This window comes from Triplophysa rosa, linkage group LG13 (genome assembly GCF_024868665.1).
Source record: "Triplophysa rosa linkage group LG13, Trosa_1v2, whole genome shotgun sequence".
Lineage (NCBI taxonomy): Eukaryota > Metazoa > Chordata > Actinopteri > Cypriniformes > Nemacheilidae > Triplophysa > Triplophysa rosa.
In genome coordinates this window covers 2,005,569-2,030,188 of record NC_079902.1, presented here as the reverse complement: position 1 = coordinate 2,030,188, position 24,620 = coordinate 2,005,569, and the positions used below count along the sequence as shown (strand labels likewise).

The following is a 24,620-nucleotide window of genomic DNA, read 5'->3' as shown; positions in this document are numbered from 1 at the left end:
AATAAACAACCAATATGCCAATAATAGGCATGCTAATAATTCTGAAGTGTTACCGCGATTTTTTATGGTGATATTGCCTTCTTAAAATACAACAACATTCTACACTATTGCTAATAGATTGTCCAATATTCTGTTCAACAATAATCACCCCCTTCTATCAAAAATGCATTTCATTATCCTGATCATTCTGTCTCTAAAATACAACAGTTAATCATTTTTGTTTGATTGGTTTTACTCATCATGTAAATAATACTTTATTTCTACAAACTAAAATATTAATATTAATGAGCAGTTACGTAGTTACTATTCATCTGACTAATAAAGAGACACCACTACAAGCCTACACTGAAGCTGTTGTTATTTGAGGATCATGCAAAACCTCAGAAAAATAAGAATATTCTACCCCTCAATACTAAAAAAATCAGCTCTAAATATCTTTATATTTCAGGAAATTTCATTGAAAATGAAATTTAGATTAAATTCATATAATAAAAGACAAAGTTACAGTATGTCCTAAAACCAGCAAGTAATTTTACTATACCTTTCAATTGTGCCATCACAGCTTATTTAAATATGACATTAAACATTCATTGACATAAAAAAGGGTTTGAAAATAAATAATACAATCAGAGGAAATATGACAAATTGTGAAAAAAGAAAAACAAATACATGGTGTTATTTAAAATATCACTTAAAATTAACTGTTTAACAGTCCTTATTTTCTATGCAGACCATACAAAAATAAAACCACAAATAAATTACCCATTATTATAAATTGTATAAATGTACAGAGTTTATATCAAATGCTTTTCAAATGACTTGATTTAAGGCATAGTGTTGTTTTGATGCTGAGAGCTGCACTTTATTGACTGTGTAAACACTGGCCTATAGGGTTATGGCTGTATTCTTAAATTCAGTGCATAGTTGAACTGATTTGCAAATTTCTCATGTTTCCTCTTGTCCATCTTGTTCATGACGTCCGTAACTCGTCTCATAGAGCTCCTATAAGGAAACCACAGAAATAAGATTCAAAGTCTTCATTTACTAAACTGCCGATAAATGCATATGGTCACTCTTCAGTTCACACCAGATACTTAAAAACACCAGACTTCCAGTTTTAATAATAAACATCTACACTGTAAAAAAACATAATGGAAACGTTATCAGTTCATTTAAAGGACATTGCCATTAACACTAAACACAACACAATACACTACAAAATTTTAAATAACTGAAAAAATAATAAATTCAGATTTGTTGTAGTGTACAATTACTTACTTGTTGAAGACTTTCTTCTCTAGCCTGGAGCGAGAAGTGTTGGCACTTTGCTTCAAGTCTGTAAGGTTTGGGTACTTTTTCTTCGACTTTCCTTTGTTGCCCTTCTTGCCCTTGCCGTATGTCTTTGAGGAGCCCAGATCTTCTCCAGTCGCTGCCTCAATCTCTCTCATGAGTTCTGGGTCTCGCCAATCTGAGCCAACGAGAGAAGCGTTTAGTGATCCAGACATGAATGTGCAAAGAATTGAGCATATTTCTTTAAAAGGGGCATGTCATACTGTGATGACAACATGTCAAAAACAAGATCAGGGCATCGATCAACCTTCAAACGAAATTTCACTTAACACGTGATGCTGTGAATTTGGAATGTTGTGTGTGCAATTTTAATAATATGTTATACTTTTTGGAGAAAAATGTAGATAAGCGACTTGAAATCAAGCTTAACTAGACAGTCTTAAAGGAATAGTTCACGTATGTGAGAAATGTCTCAATCACTAAAATGTGAACACTTGAATGTGTTCATTCCATTAAAATCAATGGGGTTAGTGTTGATCAGTTCTTCAAAATATCTTCTTTTGTGTTCTGCACAAGTAAGTCCTACATATTTGGACTGACATGAGGGTGAGTGTCATTTTTGGATGAACTTGTTTTCTTATTTATCTATGTTTTCAGCACAACATCAACAGCACACCATGAAAATTTGAAGCCCGGTTTGATTTGTTAAATGTTTAAATGTAAAGTAGCAGTACTGGTCGCCCTCGAGAGTTGCTAATTTTGCCAAATGGTGCGCTGTGTGAATCTTGTGCGGTCTCAAAAAGACCCCAAACTTAAATCATCTACAGTACTTTATATTAGGCAATTTGATACATGCACATCTTGCAATGACAAAATGGTCGCTGTTAAATTATTTACAATCTCAAAAGTGTTTAATTGCATGGAGCACTGCGGTTCATCAGTCTGTAGTGAAACGCATGCATGCAACAAACAGCTTTTTCAAACGCCTTTCAAATTAATATGAGGGAGTCGGTGTTCCCTATAAGGATTTATGGAGGTGAAAGGCCCAGTTACACGAGTGCGGCCATCCATCCCTGTATAAAGTCCAGGCTTCAGGAGCTCCATCCCGCAGTGAAGATGATGGGGGGGTCTGCATTTAACTTAAGCCCTGCAGAAGGGCTCACTACTCTGTCATCGGTTCGCGTCTGAGGGGGACGAGGTCGCATGCATACGCACACCAGCATCACAGTAGACAGCTGCAGTCACGTCTTTTGAAAATCCATTCAAAGGCAAAATGATGCTATCATGAGACGTTAACACCACTCCATACTCTTATTAAATTAGGAAGGCAAACACCAACTCTAAGACCAAAGACACAAGTGAGCAAATGTTTGGCCAATGAAATATAAATGTTTGCCCCCCAGTACCCTTAAGGCTGTAGCACAAAATAGATTAAAAAAATTCTCTTAAGCACGCGTGAGTGTTCTGAACGTGCACAAGATGACATCACAATGCAATGACGTTTTGAGAGGCTGCTGTGATGCATCAATGTATGTATTTTTAATTCATTTTTGTATTTTTCATCCACCAGTTGAAGGTCTCTTCACAAGGCCACAACATGAACTGATAAATTCATTCAAATAAGCTTACGCTTGTGAATCGGGCCAAAAAAGTTGCAACACAAATCTGAAACTTCTACCCAGTGCATTAAAGCACAACGTTGAGAATCACCCCTTTGAAAGTGTATATAAAGTATGTACACAAAGTATGTACTTTAGGTAATACAAATGGTAATCAATCCACCAAAAACCACGGTTACTGCACATTATATACAAAGTTAAACTGGTTAAACTGCAGTTCCTAGTATAGTGAGACATGGTAAATTTGTTTTCTTATGATTATACTTCAAATGAACCCAAAAAGCTATGGTTACTATAGTAAAGCCATAGTGGACATGAGCATCTTGGAAGTCTTTTTAGAAGGGCTGACACAGAAATCAATGGCCCAGCGGGGGAGCAAGTATTCAGTCAGGGAACTGAAGGCCGGCACGCACATGCTGGCAGTACCGGAGCGTGGGTGGAGTGTCTCGTGGTCACCGTGACAACCGGCATGTCGACGGGCAGAGGGCGTGATGGAGTCGGAGGGGATCGATAGCTTACTTAGTTACAAAAGATGCTATTTCACAAGCCAGTGGTCAGCGGGTGCCTGAAGTCAGTTACCTCAGATAACTGTTTGTTAACAAGTAAACTGTGGCCAAAGAAAGCACATCCGCCGCTCCAGTGACAGCAGCGAGACGCTACTTAATTGGCTTTTAGCACCCGACTCTGCGAGAAAAGAAAGAGACGGAGAAAAGTGAAAGCGGCGAGACTGAGTGAGATGCACTCTGTCCTATTATCTGTGTATTGATGATGACTTGGATGGGATTCCATCAGTCCCCCCATCCTTCCTCCCGATTGGTCTGTTGTCCACTCAGTGTGCTTAAGAAAGGAACCGCGGGTCACGGATGCGTAGGATTTGGCCTATTCCATGTGCTTTAATGAAAATTCTCTCAATCGTCTCATCCTTGTGCCATCCAAGTTAAAAACAAAAATATTTACCAATTAATAAGTCCCAAAATGAACTATCCGTTAACAAAGCAATTTTTCCTTCAATAAGATCCTTCATTGCACACTGTTCTGATGAACACAGAGAAAGATATTTGGAAGAATGCTTGTAACCAAACAGATATTGCCCCCCATTGACTCCCATAGTAGGAAAAAACACTCTTGTGTTGTGTTGAACACAAAAGAAGACATTTTGAAGAATGTAAATAGTAAACCGTTCTGGGGCACTTTTGACTACCATTGTATTTTGTCCTACTATGGGAGTCAATGGGGGGCAAATTGGTTTGGCAAACCTATATAGCAAACAGTAAACTGACTGACAGCTAAAAATACTTTATTACTGCTGCATTTTCGTTTACTTAAGCCTTACAGAAAAAGTGTACATTTACCTGCTCTTGGTGTCTGCAGGTCTTTACATGCGACGTGTCTTTGGCTGGAGAAGCAGCGCTCACAGAGCGGAAAGGGTTAAAATGAAGCGCGTTTGGCGCTAAATAAAGATATTAGATGATATAGCAGCAAAATATAATCAACATAAATGTCCCTGAGTGCGCGTGATGTGTACATCTCAGTTATGTTCACGCGCTGCTCAATTTAAACCACAGAAAGATTTTTTTAATGGTTCATTATGTCTCGCGGTCCGGATGGAAGGAAGGATAAGCTGGGTGAAAACCTGTCATCCAGTGATAACTGGACTGTTGCTTGTCAGGGGCAGGGCATGCGTATTTTCACCACCCCGGGAGTTTTTAAAAACGCAATTTTTTATCTGCTTTTCAGGTGGTTGACGCGACATGTTTTCCCACACGCGCTCTCTGTCCGCTGGTGAAAGTGTCCTTACCTGTGTATGTGCGCGCACGTGTCTGTGTGTGTAGAAATGACATGCCGCCATGTAAATAAGATAAATACCATAATGCTATTTAGTTTGTTTAATACGAGAACAAGGTATAGACATGTTATATAGGAAAGATAACCTTAAATGACTTCTCTTGTGATCTAACGCAACATAAAACATTTAATTAACTTGACCTTCAAGGGGGCGGGAGGTGCCGTTGGAGGGGCGGGGCACCCCCCTAAGGTAATGGTAGTGCAAACACTGAGCATTCTTCCAAATATCTTTCTCTGTGTTCATCAGAACAAAGACATTCATACAGATTTGGAACAACTCGAAGGTGAGTAAATGATGACAGAATTTTCATTTTTTGGTGAACTATCCCTTTAAGTTAACTACATTTATTTGTTCCCTACACAAAGTTACCGTTTGGCTCCCGTTTGCAAACTTATGGTTACTGTGCTTTTAAGGTATGGAGAACAGCACCATGAGGGTTCGCGGTGTAAACATTGCTTTAAATGTGTGGCAAGAACTGCTATATTGTGAACATCTAGGTCTGACAGCGACGTTAAACTGCTTTGCATAAACTGTCAAACCTGGCTGCTCCTCTTCGCGTTTTCTCTTTTCCTTCTCCAACCGGAGTGCATCTTCAGGGTTAATCGGCCTGCCCAGCTCATCCCGCGGGATTATGCATCCGTGGAATGGGCACTAAAATTACACCGCAAAGAAATGCAGTGCTTTATTCAATCAGCATCAGAATCAGAAGAGCTTTATTGCCAAGTGTGCTTGCACACACAAGGAATTTTCTTTGGTGTTGGAAGCTTCTAGTACAGACATTCAACACAATGACAATACAAAGCATCGGTTTACATGCAGCATTACGGGCCAAAAGTAGACATCTATTCTGTTTAATATCATGGTAATGTTGCTTTCTTTTTTTTACCTTTACTCTATCTTGACGTTCACACAGAGATCCATTCGCCATCGGCGCTCGGCACTTGTGCTCCACAGGTTTGAAGGTGCCAGCGAAGGTGATGTACCTGGACTTCATCTGTTCAGACAGTTCCTTGTTGTCCAACTCCTCCTCCACTTCATGAGGAACCCAGAACCGGTGCTGGGATGTGTATCTGAAACCAGTGAGGACAGGGAGCTGATCAACTCTTGAACAATGAATTTCATGAATTTATCATTCATTTGTGATTACCACAAAAAAATTTCCAAAAATCCTTTCGTGGAAACTGCGGTGGATTTTAAAGTTGAGAGTAACTTCCAAGTAATTTCATTATAGAAATTTCAAATGTAAATAAGAAAAAGGTAAAAAAATGTAAATGAGACAAGAAAGAAATGTAACATTTTAAATCCCCAATGCCTAAAGGTTGTCCAATAGTGTGGGAACTCTGCTTGTATAGCTAGAGATGGAGCTGTATCATCCTCAGTAATTGAATTGATTTGAAGTCGCAGACAATGGTGCTCTCTAGTGGCCACTTCACATGACACACAAACACTGCAACAAGCACCCCTGACACAAACACACGTAACCTCAGAAGGGAATATTTCAGCCATAAACACATATGCTCGGATGTTTCTTATGAATATGACTGTACTTGATGATCTTGCCAGCAGTGGGCTGCTCCTCTCCCCAATAATAAAGATCCACACCAAATGGAACAATGGGGGCTTCTTCTTTGTTCCTGTCCCCCTGATCACTGCTGCCCGCCGCAGGTTCAGCTGAACCCCCAGACACGCTGAAACGACCAGGACACAGTTAAATCTACTGATCCTAAAAATACAATGATCAAAAACTGCTTTTAACTGTCACATAGGACTCATGTTTAAACTAATACAGTGAAAGCATTCGAAAGGCCATCAGATATGATGTCAGTACATATCATATATGGTGTTTAGGATTAGCATTATTGATGTTTGACAATGCCGTTTCAACCAAAATGATATGTTTTATGAAATATCATAAAAAAAGCAAATACGAATTTGCTGAAACAACATTAATTGAGCTAAAATCTATAACAAACATGCTTTGCCAAATCCCCACAAGGCAGTCAAGCGATATCATTGATAATACAATTTAAAATGGTCAGGTAGTCGGCAAGGCTGAATCTACAGTCACATCCCATATAAACCAGTGCAGTGATGGCGGCACCTTAAATGATGCTTCTGTCTGAGCACACGCATCGTGGCAGCAGCACAGGTGGGATCCTCCTCTTCATCACGCATCTTCCTCTTCAGTCGAGAAAGGCTGATGGACTCGACAGGTGCAGAACGCCTCACTGCAGGCTGTGATGACTTTGGTTTGGCCACAGTGGCCGAGGTTGAAGGAACGTCATCAAGACCTTTGAGTAAACAAGAGGAAGGCCATAAAGAAATCGATATTACCTCACTTGCATCACTGCATACATGTAAATTCAAAACACTTTTTCCGTTGAGTGCCATTATTTATACAAATCTGATTTAAACTTTGTTAAAACTTCAAGCATGGGTGGTCTTAAGAGTGGCACAAAGATCTAAGACTCGCTCTAAATCTGCCCGGCATCAAAGGGGAAATGAAATTCCTGGATTAACAGACACCTGACCACTGAACCTCCTACAGCTGCAGTGCACACAGATACACACCGCAGTTACTGCGACCACATCTGCTCCAAATTCTGTTCAACATACACCCAAAAGTATAAAGGCCCATTCACACAAAGAACAATCATTTCACAGATAAAAGGTTTGAAAATCACCCTAAATTTATGAGAATAGTGGTGTCCACACCACACCTACAGTATAACAATAAAGAAACAGTTGACAACCAATCGGAAGTCACCCAAATTTAAAACGTGATACTGCAGCATGTGAGCTAAGAACAAACAGAACAGGAAAAGAAACATTTTCAAATTTTAAATGTACGTTTTTTTTGCATCCTCAGACCTTTGGACACCACTGTATCTAATTTCAATATATCTACTTTTATCTACATGAAATCATGACCCGTTTCTCTTAGTTTGCAGTTTTTCAATTATACCAAAAAAGATGAAATGTCCAACAATAAACCAACAAGAAGACAGGGTGGGTTTGAGACAGGGAAAAGGGGGAAAAAAACGTATGGCCGGATTCTTACGCTCTCCATCTTTCTGGTGTAAACAGTTAATCCGGGTTCAATTCCTTTCAATGAGTGAGTGCATCATAGCTGCGCTCAAGTGTGCGGAATCAAGAAATACGACCAAATCCTTTCTTTTTCTGTTCAAATTGACCAAATGGTAGCTATTTGTCTGAAGCAATAAAGTTGCAGGTGCTAAAGAGATAAATCAATAAGAGGAAATAGAGAGGCCCAGCAGTAGACACCGAGTGGAGCTGCCAATGGTGGCGTTATTGATTTTCCTGAGTTCAGCAGGCCTTGTAATTAAAATGTAAATTTTCAGAGAGATAACGTCCTGACAGGAACGCTGGGATAAAGGGATAGAAAAAAGCTTGATGGTGAAAGGCACGGCGAGAGAGAGAGAGAGGAACGGACCGAATGAAAGCGTTTCTCTCTGGATGAGAGAGCCGGTGTGATTCTGAATGGAGAAAAGGAAAGATTAGCTACAGATGAGCTGGGCTCCTTTGACAGCTTGATGTAATATTAAATGAAAGTGCTGATACTAACTTGCCCCGATTGATAAATTCGAAATGATGGAGTTAACCTGGCAGTAAATCAGATGGATATTTTATGCGTCCCGTTTTGGGAGTATTTAAATTAGATTGCCAGTGGTCGCGCTCTTAATGCGCAATTTCCATTTCCAATCTGCGTTCTTCTGCTTGTACAACAGAAAACGGCTTTTCACCTTTGATTCAACAGCAAAGAAATGAAAAGCACATTGCTCGAACTAGCCTCTCAGATATGATTCACTGTGTTATGAGATGATTAGTGGTGCTTGCGAAAATATTCATCACCGTTTCTGTTGTGCTCATCCCTGGGGTTGGAGGCTTGACAAAACCCTTAACCCTTAAAAACTGGTACGGACACTGTACATTTTTTTCTTTTTGTTGATTCAACTTCAAAAAGTAAGTTACCTGGTTGCCTTAGAAATTTGAGTTAATTCAATTAAAAAAAACTAATTTGCATCAGATTCGTTGAGTTATCATTCAATGGGCTCTATGCATGCGTGACTTCCGCGTTTCACATGAAGAACCCAAGGCAGTTTCCGGTTGGGGAGATTTAAAGCAAAGATAAATAGAAAAATAAAAAAATAGTTAAATTTAGCAGATTATGTAATTTGCGGCACACAGCCATGGTATTTAGAAGTGGCGTTCTACCGTATTTGAATGTTATAACGAAATGTTAATTTATGAAAGTATCATTTCAAATACGGCAGAACTGCACTTCTATATAACACTGCTGTGTGTCACAATGTACAGCCTCCGCAAAATGTAACAATTTTCCCATTTCTCTCTGCTTTAAAGGCAAAAGTATAGTCCGGCCGTCCGCGCACTGCCCGCTTGACATAATTTTCATCATCAGGAGGGTCCGCGGACGGGACGCATACAACAGCGCATGCATGAAAAAATGTTGAATCAGCCGAGTCGACTCGGTGACGTACTGCGCATGTGTCGAACTCGTCTATCCACGTGTATCTACGATTGAGTATGCTCAAGAAGCTGTGCGGACGCATTTGTGCGCGAGACAGACACGGACGCGGAAAGTGAAGTATACCCGCTGCTTAAGTCTCCACAACCGGAAACTGCCTAGGGTACTTATTGTGGAATGCGGAGGTCACGCATGCATAGAGCCCATTAACTCAAAAATTGAAGGCAACCATTTTTTTTACAATCATTGCATCGGAAAGTGATGCGGGCTATGATGCAGAAGTGAAGTGATTTTTACCTGGTCGACCATGAAGTGTATGAAAAGAGTCCAAGTCAAAAGAATATGCAACCAAAGAATCTCTGCAGATGCAGAACCCTGGTAACCACCCAAAACGCAAAAAAAAAAACCTTACAGCACCCAAATATCCACGTACTTGGCACACCTCCTCAAGAGAACAGCAATGCCCTGTGTGCCCACGAGCATGCCCCTCTACCAATAATAAACCGAAAAAAGTACTTTGTGTAAAATATTGTTATGGTGTGAGATTAAGACAAGGTCTAGTCTCAGATTAGCAGATGGTTTGGTTTGTGAATGAACGCGCTGAGGCAGGTGAGCGCTGTAAATTACAACTGGGAGCTAATGGGAGCTCATTAACACCGTTGCATTGTTAATTTGGCATGGCCGGCGCTCTGATCATTACATACTTTACTGCAGAAAGCAGCTTGGCTCACAGCAGTCGTCGAAATGATATCCTAATGAATCTTCTCCTTAGAGATGGCGAGAGCAAATGAATGAAGAAAAAAAATCCACGTCCAAAGGACACCTTGCAATCGATTATTTCACGACGGTAAATTCAAAATTGGACGGGATTTGAGGTCAAATATAATGTGGTAATTGACCTATCGTCTGACCTCTGTCTTTGGCCTGTGGCTTCTTGTCAATAGAGCTGTCCTTGCACAGATGGACAAGAATCTTCCGCATGTACAAACACTCAGCTGTCAAAACAGATTTCTTTTGGCGGCTCCGGGTTATAATTGATTTAAGGAAGGCTTACAGTGATTTGTTCCCAGAGTTCATTAAATGTGCAGCTGTTTTTACAAAGATGGAGATGATTATTTCGGTCATTCTGAAATGATGGGTGACTCCTGGGAAAAATGGCCAGACCCTATTTCACCTCAAAATCGAAAGAAAAAAATTATGCAAATAAATGAAAAGAAGAGAAAATATATTTTGCCTAATGAGCCTAGAAAATTATATATTTATAATTAGTATATTTGTCATTTCTGGCACCAAGTAAAACTTTTTTTTTTTAAGCACTAACATTTCCTAATTTACACCTTTTCACACACTTCCCTTTGTGCATCTGAACTGAACTCGTCTTTCTACTCGTAATACGGCTCTTAAACCCTGTCGCTTTCAAATCCACAACTCAAAACAAACAGAGGCTTCCCGGGAGACTCCGTGGCTCATCTCTGCTTTGAGACAACCGTGTGCCGATATTCCACGAGAGATCATTTGGATTACGGGGGTCCCCTCTGTTATCTGCACCTGAACAAACTCACCGTACTCGACCCGCAGATGCTCGGGAATATGTGGTTCGTAGCCCTCCTTCTCCGGCACCTCTTCAAAATCGTCGTCCTCCTCCTCTTCCTCCTCAGGAGCTCTCATCTAGTTTGGAAAAATACAGTTTGTAATTGCAGTCATGATACGAAAATAAGATTTGTAACCTTAAGTTTGCATGGTGTGAGGGAAAACCGAACCGTGAGACTTTCTCTTGCTTTGTTTTACAGACATAATCAACAATTGCATTTTACATTTCATTCAATGAAACTACTGATGGGAAAATTGTCTGTTATTTTTGTTTGACTCTTTGCAACACAGTGTTTGTTTGCTGGCGGTTTAAAAAGACGTCTGCAATTCTCTCCAGTTGATTAACACTCGGATGGGATATTCACAGTGGCCTCGGGATATTCCCGAGATTTACAGCGAACTCTAATGTGGGACTCTTAACATTTGAATTCAAACTCTTAATAGAATTTCCAGTTGACCACATCCAATTTTTTTCTACTTGTAGTCTATTGTCTTTGCTAACTGGGTCTGTTTAAAATAGTGCTTGTTATGTTAAGCAGCATTTCTCCGATTGAACACAAGGAGGCAGAAAATCATATCAGGATCTTTAACTAACAGTTTGAAGACAGATCTAATATTGGATGTCCGGCTCTAAGCTAGATATGTTATCGATAACATCTTTGAGCAGGTTGCTCTACAAAAGAGAGGAGCGTATGAGGTGATAATGACTCTTAGTCTTAAATTCAGTGGTTACAATCACTATAAAGAGATCAACTCAACACCAGACACAGATCAAATCCTCTTAGAGGCGACCCGATGCAGGCTTTAAGAACCTTGACTAGAAGACTTCTGAAGTCATGGAGCCTGATCTATTGTGTCTCTGTTATTGCTAAAACCTTCGGCAAGAGTTTAAAGAAATTGTTAAAGTTGCAATCCTTGAGTATTGCCTCTCTATTGCCATCTCTGTTTGAAACTCCAGGTTACGCGACATACTTATCTCTACATAGGCTAAATCAATATTATAAGCTTATGTAAGCTTACCGTTTCTGTTTACTGCACTAAAAAAATGTGTTAATTGTAACCAAAAACGTAAGGATTGCTCCTTTTAACAGTTAACTAGCTTTATAGTAGGGCTGTCATACGATTAATCGCGATTAATCACATCCAGAATAAATGTTCTGTGCTTATTCATTTTGTATTTTTTAACACATGTATACATATTTAGGAAATATTGACATGCATTTATTTATATTTATCAATAATTTAAATTATATATTAATGTTTATATATTTTTCTTAAATATATGTATGTGTATGTTCTTATAAATAGAAAACGAATAGTCACAGTACACAGACCTGTATTATGTCAACACAAACTTTTATTCTGGATGCGATTAATCACGATGAATTGTTTGACAGCCCGACTTTATAGTGAACAATTACAACAATCTGTGCAATCCAAAAAAAATGTCTGTAATATTTAATCAAAACCTGAAAATGCACTTTGGCTCTGGATTGGTGATTCTTCCCTGATGACATCAGTTTGACGGCTTAAGCAAAACGTCCGTTAATCCCCTTCCCACTTACTGTCAGTCTGTTGCCAGTTCCATTTCTGAATAAAACACACTCGTCAAATACTGTACGTCCAATCAATTCACAGTAAATAAACAAGTCACACCCTCTATTTTTATGATTTGATTTTCCATTTCCACTCGGAAAACAACACAATATGGAAGTCGACTTCCGGTTCACTTGAAGTATTGTGCATTTTTGATGATATCATCGATTCTTTTTACGAATGAACGATACCGCAAAAAAGATATTTGAACATTTTCTGAAGAATATCTGAAGCTGAACAGACTCGGTCTAGTGGGTTTGATCAAATCAGCGTTCATCTGAAAACTCTGGAAAGCAAGCGCGCAGTGTAATCCAGCTGCAGGTGTCTTTAAGTGCCGGAGACGAATGGAGGCCGGCTCATGGTTTAGGCAGGCAGGTGAGTTTCATTGTGCACCTGCTCATCCATCACCGGCGCTGTAAGTTTTCTTATCACTCGAACACTAATCAAAAGAGAAACCTGTCACCAGCACTGACCTGTGGAGCCTCCCAATTACGCTCCTCAGGAATGACAGCGGCACTTAACTTCCACTGCCGGGTAAATGACCACCATCAATCTACGGAGAATAGCAATGAGCCACCGGGCTGCAAATGACTTTTTTTAGGTACAGAAATCCCCAGCCTGGAATTTATGAAAGGTGAAAAGCAACTCAAGGCTCTTTTTACAACCCCCGCTCCTCAGACGAGGGCGTTCAGGCTGCGGAGACGTCTGCATTAGCGCTAAACAGAATTTATGCCTTTTAATTTACGCAAAAGGTGCTTAACCGCCTCTCGCGCTACAATGCATAACAGAATGCCAGTTTTTAAATATGGGGGTCGTTTTCATAAAACGGTATACATAATCTGTGTGCCCTTCCTTTTCGAGGGCACTGATAAAAGTGTGCTTCTCTAGCGTGCCTTTTCCATTTATTCCGTCTAATTGTCTCCGTGATTACCTCAATATAACCGAGGCCTACTAAAGACCCGAGCGCGCTTTGCTTTCCTTTTTTATTTTGATTTTTTTATGGTTGCAGGCCGGCGATGTTGACAGTTCAGGATTGAGGTATAAACTGTCTTTGGATGAGGTCTCAATTATGTGCTCTGGTGGCGCTGGTTCAGAAACTAGATTCTCCTCTCACAGTAAACACAATAATATCTGTGCTGTTATGTGGATGGGAAGAGGAAATAATCCTAAACTTCAAATGATCAGGTCTTATAGTTTTTATCTAACATCAGTAAAACAAAAGAAGCATAGTTTAATGTCAACATCTGATCAAAACTGACCCTATTTGGAGTGCATTAAGAAAAATGCACATTCGTGGTCTTGCACTTCAGCCGCGAACATTAGAAACTTGTCATCCAACACCATACAAAATTGTCATTCTGTACGATGAATTTTAGGTGCCGTTTACAGAACTTGCAATCTGGAGCTCAATGCAAACAAAATCATTCTTTTTCTGCATTTATTTTGTGTTGCCAACAGCCACAAACCAGATCATTATTTTGTTTATATATGTGCACTCTTTATTTACACCAAAGCAGTTAAGCCTCTGTTGATAGATTAAAGACCAGAAAATATTTCTTACACAATAGAAAGTGTAGCGCAGTAAACATTATTTTACTTTGAATTCACTTTAATTCAGTTGATAGAATCAGCACTGTCAGCTAGCAATGGCAGAATTATAATTCTTCGACTGGAGTGTGTGTGTACACGCTGAAAATGAGTCTCTGTATGGAGGATTTTTTTTGCTGACACGAGTGTTGTTGACATATTGAGCCTACCTCCAAGTGTCTCCTTTGCATTTAAAACATTTCTGTTCTTTGGCTTTGTGCGTCTAGAAAACAAAATCTATTACAAAAGTTGAGTAAAATACTACAGAAATGTTTTCAGGGAACGACACAGAAGATGCTGGGAATTTGGCACATCCTAGTAGTTGTAAACTACTAAATTGAATATAAACATAGTAATTAGTATTAATATGTTAATTAGTTGAAAATATTATTCTAAAAACTATTCAATAATAATAAAAGCATCAATATACAACTACATTTATTATACAATCAGAAACACAATTTTTTTTAAATTGATTTGGTTTGGTTAACATAATCAGTCTATTTAATTCAGCAAAAAACTGTTTAATTAACATAATGTAGCTAGTGGCTCTTTTTTGGGACATTTCAGGTGGTTTCAGTACAACATTGTGCAAATTTGTTAAAATACATAACTTATTCAATATTATAATTAAAAATACAATCAGTATTGCCTCAAACTTCTCAGACTGCTGTCTTGAGCCCATATCAGAATAATTTGAAATATAATAGGTGATGCACTCCTGTAGGTAGGTTATTCCCGGTGAACTCTATCGATCACGCTGTGGCCTCAGTCCCCCAACCTGAGAGGAGTCCAGATAATGAGCTTCCGGTTAAACGTCCCTTACTTACGTCGGAAAACACATTCCAGCAGTGCTAAAGCGCCTTCGCGCCCTCCAATATATTTCGTGGGGTCTAATTAACTCTGTAAGCAATCTCAATTACTTTGTGCCCAGGGAAGCGTCGGCCAGGCACACTCCTTAAGCAAGTCTGTTATCCTTTTAAAAAATGAGCCGGGGAGGCAGCCTCGGACAAACCGGCCATACACTTCATTTGTCTTTGGCCAAGTTTGATGGCTATGCATTTAAAAATCCATTTAATCTTATAAACCAAAAATTAAACGTACTCAGCTGTGATGGCGCTCTGTGCATCTGCTATTTATATGCTAATCTTCTCTCTTACGAGGAAGGTCTTGCAAATTATTACGGCAAGCCAATAACTCAGGTGTATGGCCTAGAGGGCTAGCTGACCGCAGTACAGAATAAAGGTCTCTTTGAGATGAGGACATGCTCTGGGCTTCCTGGGGCAGGTCCCTATGAAATTCTGTTTGATTCCTAAAATGTTTTATTACTTAAATACTTAAGTTTTTCCAAGCAAACTGAAACTTGTATTTTGAAATCTCAGTGACCACTGATTATAGACGGCCATAAATGAGTTTTAAATCCACATTATTTAAATCTGTATAAGGGTAAATACGTTTAATATAATATAACTGACGTTTCAAAGTTTAAAGCTCGAGGTAACTAATTGATCTCTCACACTGATTTCATACTGACATTTTTTATAAACGTCTTCAGCTCCTGAAGTTTGCCATGTGGAGAAAACTTAAAGGGGTCATATGGCGAGAACACGTGTTTTTCTGTGTCTTTGGTGTGTTATAAGTTGCCCATGCATGTATTAGACAGGTAAAATTGCACAAATTAAAGTGTGGGAAAAAAAGATGCATTCTATCTAAAAGCGAATGCTCACCCGGACCTGCCTGAAACGCCTCGTGTAACCACACCCCCACAAATCTACATCAGTTGGTGGTATGATTTGACTAAGACCGCCCAAATGTATACCCAATTAAGATGGGCGTACCTGTCAGTACAATTGCTTTAGAACCGGATGTTCCAAATATGGTAAGAGGCGTTACATTTCCGTCACACGCTTGCAGTATTCGACCGATCACTACGCACTGGTTAACTGGCCAATCACAGCACACCTCGCTTTTCAGAGCCATGAGCTTTGTCAAAAATCTGCGCGTTTCAGAGAGGCGGGGCAAAGAGGAGATACAAACATGCAAGGCATGTTAAATCGTCTATACACATTGCATTACATCTAAAAGAAACGATAATATTCGTTTTAGCCCTGTCATTTGACCCCTTTAAATTAACCAGTCGTGTGTTCAGTTACATCCATAGCTAAAACTTGTAACCATGCTGAAATACTCAGACAATAAAAGCAAACCAAGAAATTACTGTATAAAAAGTCATTTTACACCACACATGTTTTCAGCTCTCCAATCGGCAGGAGTTTCTGGAGTCGAAAGCAATTCCGCCCATGTCAGAGCAATGATACGGGGAATAAAGTAATGGAATGCGTTTAAGGCTAAAAGGGAAAAACTAATTATGATAAAGGCCTTTTAGTTGTTTCTTTATCACACAGCACTGACTTTTCACATTGAAAATCATCGGCGAGAGTGATAAAGCTCCCTGGCGTGCAGTAAAGCGCTTTGTCAATGTCACGGCCCTCTTTTCTCTCTAACCTGCCTGTTCTTTTCACCGAGTTAAAACGGATATCGTATGTCATGATGTGTCTCCTAACTGCTCGCCGTGTCTCATTCCACCTTACAGTGAGCAAATCTCCATTAACGCGTGAGCCGCACCTCCCTGCGCGTGCCAACGAGAAGATGCTTGTCTTCAGAGTTGGACCAAATATCATAAACACTGTAATCTCAAACGTGTGCGCTATACAACTAGCGTCCTCGGCGATTTTCAGCCTCGTATTGCACGTTTCTGTAGCGCAAACAGTCCTCTTTCCAACAAGCCGCTTACACTGAATGGTAATATGTGAAGAATTAGGAAATGGCGCCCTCTTTTGGTGACAGTTTGCAACTGATAGTAAACTCACCACTCTCCTTTCTCTGTTCTTGTAGTCTATGTGAAGGTGCTCTTGTTTTCTCAAAGTATTCTCCAGTGACTTCTTCAACTCCGTGGCTCTACGCATCAGTTCTTCCTCAACACCAACCTTTGTAAAAACCTGAAAGCAAATTCCACATATAAAGCAGCTAAACGAGTTCATTGTTGGATGCGGTCCCATGAAATACATGTATAATATATTCTGCACACATTAAAGGGTTGACAAATCGTGTCATCTATTTTGCAGATTGTCTAAGATGCTCAGTTGCTCCACAGAAATTTGACTTTAAATGGATAGTTCAACCAAAAATGAAAATTCTGTCATCATTTACTCACCCTCAGATTGTTCCGAACCTGTATGACTTTCTTTGTTCTGCTGAATTCAAAGGAAGGTATTTGGAAGAATGTCAGTAACCAAACAGATTTCATCCCCTATTTACTGCTATAGTAGGGAAAATAAATACTATGGGAGTCAATGAGGGATGAGATCTGTTTGGTTTCTGACATTCTTCCAAATATCTTCCTTTGTGTTCAGCATAACAAAGAAAGCAATACAAGCTTGGAACAAAATGAGGGTGAGTAAATGATGACAAAATTTTCATTTTTGGTTGAACTAACCCTTTAACTTGATTTAAAATTTTGGGGACACTTTTTTTTAAAGTTTGCTGAAGAGAGGTGTACCTGGATCCAGGACTGAACCAGTGGCAGGTGTCTGGTTGTGATGAGTCTTTGAAGATCCCTTACAGTGTTCACCAGCGCCTCGTTCTCTTCGGTCTCCCTCATGTTTAAATCTACACACAAGATTCAGGTTTTTCACAAATCTGCACTGCGCTTACATAGTTATGCTGGAGGAAAAACCACAACTAATAATGAAGATGTACCTGTAGCAACACTGAGCTCCAGCTGATATTTATGAGACATTAAACCAGTGCTGCGCAGAAACACATTTTCATCGGGAACTTCCTCCATGTCGCTGTCATAGCTACACTCGTCTTTTTCCTCTTTGTCACTCTTCTTCTGTGTGGTTTCTTTGCTCTGTTCATGACTGAGGTCTTTACTGCAGCATGGCTGCTCAGATGTGTCCTCAGATCCACTGGAGGAAGTAACTGTTGATGGTTCCTCATTAAACAGGTTTAAGTCGTCTGTCACAAGCAGTTTTATGCAGTTGTTCATCTCAGTCAACGTTTCCTCAATGCCAGCTGTCATTTCTTCATAGAGGAGACATAAAAACAAAAGTTAAAGGAGCAATGTGGAGATTTTAGCGGCATCTAGTGGTGACGTTGCGACTTGAAAGCAACGGCTCACTCCACCCCTCCCTTTTGAAGCACTACAGAAGCTGACACAGAACTGAGATGTCGTCATGTTTTCGCTTCTTTGCCGAAGGAGATAATGTGTTTACGAAACGCATTCTGTAGTTTGTCCGTTTAGGGATACTGTAGAACCAACATGATGAATTAATGTAAGGGGACCCGCGGTGTATGTAGATAGAAATAGCTCACTCTCAGATAATAAAAACATAACGCTGCATTTATGTAAGGTCTTTATTATATATATTTTATTGCATTTCTGTCAAAAGATCCTCCAAAAAACTACACGCTGGACCTTTAACAACAGGACAAGAAGGGTTTCACAGATGTATTACATATACACTTATTTTCAAACTTTCATCTTTTTCTGAACTTTATCTTCCAAAACAGTTTAAAATAGTCCAAACCTGAAGCCTATGCATTATTCAGAGTTAAAAAATAACTCAATAAACTCAATTTTTTTGTGTGTAATCCAGGTGACTGAGAGCCACAGCAGTCTAAAGTACATACAGGGCTGCAGTTGACACATCAATATACAAACAATAAAACAGAGCACCTTGTGACTCGTTGCGGAATATAAACACTGTTTGATCTCTTAAGCGTTTTACCAACTTATTTTCCCATTTTAAACTATTCCAGCACATCATTCATTGCTCTGAGCAAGGCCTTTGAAGTCCAGATGTTATAAATTAAAATGACTGATTTATGGAGGTAAACAATTTAGCAATGTTACATTTATTATAATAAATTAGCCATTTATAAGATTAGCTTTTCCACTTTTATTTGATTTACATCCTGGAAACTGACCTTTAAAACACTGCTCATCTTAAATAAATTCCTGAAACAATCATGATTAAAGAATCTAATATAACATTATATTATATTATTATCTGTGATGATGTCTGTCTAACAAATAAAGCATAAAAATGCTTTAAGAATAAAAATGATACACCTTGGATCAGCAGATCCATGTTGCCTTATCACAGCTAGATGAGTCAGTTAAAAACAGTTTACCTTCCATCTCCAGTTTGGCTCTTTCAAGCTTTTCTTTATAAATTCTTTCCAGTCTCTTCTGTTTCTCCTCTTGTCTCTTCCTCTCTGCAAGAGTTCTTGATTCAACATCATGAAAATCTACCTGGTGAAAAATCAACATGATTCTTTTTAAATTAGATCTTCCATGACTAGACCGATAAACACAGACAATAACAGACACTAAGTTTATAAACATTGTCATTCACTAAACATTTTTAAAAGATCAAACAATGCTTTACTCGGAAGAAGTCTTATGTCACAAGTTTAAGGTTTAAAGAAAAATACAAGTCCTTTGAATTTGAGAGGCCTATTCTGGAGGGACATCTAAACAGACCTTAAAATCTTAAAATAAAGAATTTTAAGAATTATATAACCGGCAAGGTGATGCGAGCTATAAAGGTGAAAACTGGTGTAATTTATTAGGATAGTCACAGAACAGGTAGAGCCTGATCTGCACCTTTTTAATCTGTTTGAGGAAATTATATCCCAGAGACAGTTTCTTATACGCCTCTCCATATGCAGCGTGCCACGACTGCACAGTCTGGATGGCCAGAGTCCTGAGTTTCCTCGCCACCTCTTTTGGTGGAGGCAGAGGCTGCTCAACATCCGTTTCTACTGTTAGTTCCAAGAATTCCTGAAGGTTTGTGATGAGGAGGATTCTGAAATGATGTGACCGGCTGAACAGCTCGCTGACCATCTGGAAGGCCGAGAGACGAATTTCTGCATGTTCCTGATTCAGCTGGGTCATAATCAAGTGGTAGAAATGATCGATGTAGTCATTAGAAACTCTGTAATGCAAAGCATTAACTGTTACAATTTAACTACAACTAGTCATGGGCATATAGAAAAAAATGCGAAAAGAAAACACACACACGTACTTATAACATTACATGATCTACTGTATATTATTATGCAAAAACAATATTTAGTATATTACAAAAAAGTTATTGTTTGAAAGCCATATTCCAAACCTGTCTAACTTTCTTTCTTCTGAAGAACACAAAAGAATATATTTTGAAGAATGTAGAAAACCAAACAACATGGACCCGCGTTGACTTTTAATGTATGGACTCAAAACCACTGAGCCATTTCTCAAAATGTGTTCCACAAAATACAAAAACTGTTGTTTTGCATGAACTTTTCTTTGAAGCGTTTTCTTTAAAACGTTACTCTTGCAACAGTGTGTGAACAGAAAACAATGCGTTTAAAGCTTTGATCTGTGAATGCCTTCATACTTGCAAATTTTCTTCACTTCCTTCATTTTCTCCTGATTAAGCTGTGGCTCTCCGGAGGTTGTCAGCTCCTCAACTAGTTCGGATAGCTTATCTCGTGTTGCTTGGTCCATCCTGATTCAATCCTGAAAAATAATGTATGGAAAATTATTGAAGTATGACAAAGAGGAACAGGTGCTTAAAAACTGCATAAAGTATTACTATGAAAAATGGGAGCTTAAATATTTACCATTACTCACGGATACTTTAATATAATGATATTAGTGTTGTTAAACACTGAATGGAGGAGGACAGGGAGATACATAATAGCAGAGTTAATCATCTATTTCCATTACTGTATTCAGTGCCGATCCCGGAGGGCTGTGTCCTTTTATTACACAACTGCCTATAATTCTGAACACCTCGATCAGCTGGTTCAGGTGTGTTTCACAGTGACAGGACATGGCCCTCCAGGAACATCTGTCCTCTACATTTAGTGCATTTACAATTCAAAGGTTTAGAGTCAATTATTCTTCATTGATACGTTTCACATTTTTGAATAATAGTAAACTCATGAAAACTAAGAAGTAACACAAATGTAACTTTGAAGCTATTATTAAAAATAGTTGTACATGTAATCAAGCAGCTTCCTGAGGTCTCAACCTGAGATGCTTTTCAAACAGTACTGAAGGAGTTCCCATCTATTCAGAGCTCTTTTGGCCGTTTTCATCTTAAAACATTTTAAAATAAAATACATTTTCGAATTAAATATATATTACGTTGGCACAATTACTCTTCAAGTCTCCAAAAATTATATCAAACATTTAAGCATCATATCAAAAGATTTTTAAGATCATAAGAAACATTTCAGAGCCCGTAAAATTATGAAGGGTAACTGTTAGTTAGTATATAAGACTTAATATGAAAAGAGGAAATTTATAGCGCTGGGGTGTCTTATGTCCTTTAGCTGGGATGGTAAAATCTGTGTTTACAGTTATCCCATACAGAGACAACATGAATATGTTTAGTGACTGAGTCTGACACATGCTCTTCGTTTTTATGACAACAATACCTATTAACATCAGAAGACCGTCAAATATAGTTTAGGCTATAGTTATTCCAGTGGCAGAGAGCTTCTCACTTTAACTGTTTCTTTTTCGGATGCCACGACACAACACATACCTCCACATCCACCTGATGACCTGAGGAATTATAAAACGGTATATGTTGCGTATTCTTGCGTTTGAAACTGAAGATCACTCATCTTCGTATCTCCCTTGACTTTTTCAGCTGTGAGTGTGAACAACAAAGAAACCGCAGCAATGGCGACAAGTCCCCATTTTCAAAATAAGAGTCAACCGATTTTACCCAGCTAATCATTACTAAAATAAATAAATAAACCTAAACTGCATTTTCTGTAATAACTTTGATAAAACCGACTTGAATTTTTTAGCATTGTACCTAAAAGTATAATTATTGAAGTATAAATTTAATAATGAAAGTATTCTGTTCTCTCTTGTGGGCAAATGTACTCTTAGATAGAATTTAGTAATTAATTGTTTATACCTTTGACCAAAAGTCAATAATTGGCATTCAAAAATGCAAGTTTGCTAATGAGAAACCCAACTTTTTGATTTTATTGACTGAGTTAAGACTGCACAAAAATAATATAATAGATTATCTGAATAAGTAATCCATCAAGAGTGTACGCATTTGTGAGCTTTACTACGTATGTATTTGATTTTTTACTTGTTTTAATATTATTATCTTCCCTGAATATATGTTAATGTAATTTTATAATACATATTGTGTGTTTTAAGTGGTGTGTATGTGGGTGTGCGTTGCAACACGAAACTCACACAATCACTCCTTTGTCCCACTCCAAACGATACCAAAGGTATAATTTTATTTTAATAATTATTCAAATAAGTCAAATTCCTTCATTCAAAAATAATGTTTGGAAAATAATTTCTGATTACCACCCACTTATTAACATCTCTATGTCAACCAAACACTAAATCCTAACACGGAAACGTCACTGTACGTAATTAATAATCATGAACCAAACTGGTGATTTCGACTTTATGCGGCGCTGCGCAGACTAACACGCGTATGACATCCCAGTTCCGCGAGAGTTTTTCTAAAGAACAGCTTCGACGGTAGCTCGCAATGTTCCCTGATGTCATTCGCCGATCGGTTTGCGCAGCGCTGCATGAATTAGCTCTTTGTAGATTTGAAAAGGCTGTGTGGGTGGGAATAAAAGCGAGATAAAAGACTTGCACACACGTGAAAGGCATTCATTTATCACGCAGTAAGACCATCGCTACAGTCAGACATCATGCTGGCACGGATTGTTCTGTTATTTTGCTTGGCAGGTGAGTTTTAGCTAACGTTAAGTCTGATACTTATCGAAATCATTTGTATAACGTTACAGTAGCATACAGTCATTCAAATATTTTAGATGTTAAAAGTTTACGTATGTATTGACATTACACTTGTATGTTTCTAGCTTTGGCCGCCACCGCTGTCATCCCTGATGGATCTAAAGAGGTAGGTGGATGATCATTTTCTACCGTGTGTTTTTTTTTTCTTTTTTGTAAAACCCTAACCATAGTAACCACAAGTTTACTATGCTCTCATCACAATAGCCACAGCCTAATCATGATATGTAGTTTAGAAAATGATTAAACCAATGATAATCAACCTTCAAAAACCTACACTTTTTAATATAATAAATCGGCTTGATGTAGTATCACCCATCAGATTCTTTATGGTTATGTAACAGTTATTTGTATTTGTGCATCTGTTTACAGCCTAACTGCTCTCTTTACAACCTCCCCATGTGCACACGAGAATATAACCCTGTGTGTGGGACCGATGGAGTCACGTATTCCAATGAATGCTCATTGTGTCTTGATAATGTGTAAGTTCTGTAAAATGGGAATGCAATGTATCTTAAATGTCATGCGGCTGACTGTGTGAGCAGTACAATAAATACAGACTGAATCATTTTGTTTTTCCTCTGTGTTGTCATAGGGAACTAAAGGTCAACATATTGATCTCGAGGAATGGTGAATGCTGAGACAAAAGTCCACCTGTTTCTCTCTGGGACATGGCATGAGAGGGTGGCACATGCGTGTCTCTGTTTTTGTTTTACAACAAAATAATTGGTTTTAATATTAACAACTGTTTTGTTTGATTTTGACATTGTATGTCTGTCATGTTTTGTTTTTAAAACATGGATCTAATCTAATCTTAAATAAAGCCATATATAAGAGTCATTGCTCTCTGGTTTCTTTATTTTGGAAAGTGTGGGGTAAAAGTCCTTCGAATTGGTGTGGGTGGTGAACAAGAATTGGGTGCGGGGGTGAACTAGATATGGGGCAGTGGTGAGATTTGTCAACGTGACCAATTTTAATCTAGTAAGAAGTGCCTACTAGCTTGAATTCTGTTTTAAATTGTATTATTGTTTAAGCAAGTTGACTATAGTCTTTAATCATTGAAAAAAGTTGAAGTGCATGGTAAACACGATTAGCGTAATTGGGGCCTGATGTATAAATGTTGTGTACACTCAAACTGGGCATTGAGGTGTTTGTACACAATTGTGTTTGGGGGAAAGGGCCTTGAGCCCAACTGTATTTGTTACTGTTTAACACTATTTAAAAGGTATTGTTAACGCAAAAATTAAAATTCTTTCATCATTTATGTACAACACCATATTAAAGAATTTTGTTTCCACATCTGTTGCAACAGTTCTGGAAGGGTCTTTTTCTGTTCTGAATTGACTGTGCCCCTCAAAGGTGTTTAACTCTGGGCTTTATGCAGACCAGTCAAGTTCCTCCACACTATAGACTGAAGCAATCATTTCTTTTTTAACCATAGGCCCTGCCTAAACTGTTAAAACTTCAAAATTAGAAGCACAGAAAATTATTATATGCTGTAGTATTAAGATTTGTGCTACGAAAATGGCTAAAGTAATGTCCAACCTGTTCATAAGAGGGCATCCCAATAGCCTACTTTTGTTCATATAGTGTACTTGTTTATGAAGCAAATTACATTGATGAGAATATATCAGGTTTTACGTTATGCAAACATTGTGCATGTAATAAGCAGTCATTTTAATAACGACTGTTTTAAAAAGCAGTTTTCAAAGTGTT

At 38.5% G+C, this 24,620-nt stretch overlaps 2 protein-coding genes across 3 annotated transcripts; one reads left to right on the top strand and one right to left on the bottom strand.

The window, feature by feature from the left end:
* On the bottom strand, positions 1-21,795 carry uvssa (UV-stimulated scaffold protein A). 2 transcript variants are annotated; one of them, XM_057350066.1, is made up of 15 exons: positions 21,646-21,795; positions 20,820-20,950; positions 20,488-20,609; positions 19,710-20,040; positions 19,235-19,355; positions 17,795-18,121; positions 17,595-17,704; positions 16,906-17,034; positions 10,825-10,930; positions 6,857-7,046; positions 6,303-6,443; positions 5,642-5,825; positions 5,295-5,406; positions 1,279-1,468; positions 1-1,002 (listed from the first exon to the last, which is right to left on the bottom strand). In XM_057350066.1, exons 3-15 carry the CDS (start codon positions 20,595-20,597, stop codon positions 894-896), a joined length of 2,160 nt encoding a protein of 719 aa, XP_057206049.1. In that variant the 5' UTR covers positions 20,598-20,609; positions 20,820-20,950; positions 21,646-21,795; the 3' UTR covers positions 1-893. The 2 variants fall into 2 exon arrangements, with proteins under 2 accessions (XP_057206049.1, XP_057206048.1); XM_057350065.1 differs by lacking the exon at positions 20,820-20,950 and having other exon boundaries at positions 2-1,002.
* An 892-nt stretch (positions 21,796-22,687) lies between these two features.
* LOC130564053 (trypsin inhibitor ClTI-1-like) lies at positions 22,688-23,744 on the top strand. Its single transcript, XM_057349931.1, has 4 exons — positions 22,688-22,838; positions 22,973-23,013; positions 23,277-23,386; positions 23,500-23,744. Exons 1-4 carry the CDS (start codon positions 22,802-22,804, stop codon positions 23,543-23,545), a joined length of 234 nt encoding a protein of 77 aa, XP_057205914.1. The 5' UTR covers positions 22,688-22,801; the 3' UTR covers positions 23,546-23,744.
* The last annotated feature ends 876 nt before the right edge of the window (positions 23,745-24,620 follow it).

Coding starts and splice junctions, on each gene's coding strand:
- uvssa (XM_057350066.1), bottom strand. CDS start 20,597: ATGGACCAAGCAACACGAGATAAGCTATCCGAACTAGTTGAGGAGCTG. Junction 20,041..20,487: donor GAAGTGAAGAAAATTTGCAA/GTATGAAGGCAT, acceptor TTTGCATTACAG/AGTTTCTAATGACTACATCG. Junction 18,122..19,234: donor AGCCAAACTGGAGATGGAAG/GTAAACTGTTTT, acceptor TCCTCTATGAAG/AAATGACAGCTGGCATTGAG.
- LOC130564053 (XM_057349931.1), top strand. CDS start 22,802: ATGCTGGCACGGATTGTTCTGTTATTTTGCTTGGCAG. Junction 22,839..22,972: donor TCTGTTATTTTGCTTGGCAG/GTGAGTTTTAGC, acceptor GTATGTTTCTAG/CTTTGGCCGCCACCGCTGTC. Junction 23,014..23,276: donor TCCCTGATGGATCTAAAGAG/GTAGGTGGATGA, acceptor ATCTGTTTACAG/CCTAACTGCTCTCTTTACAA.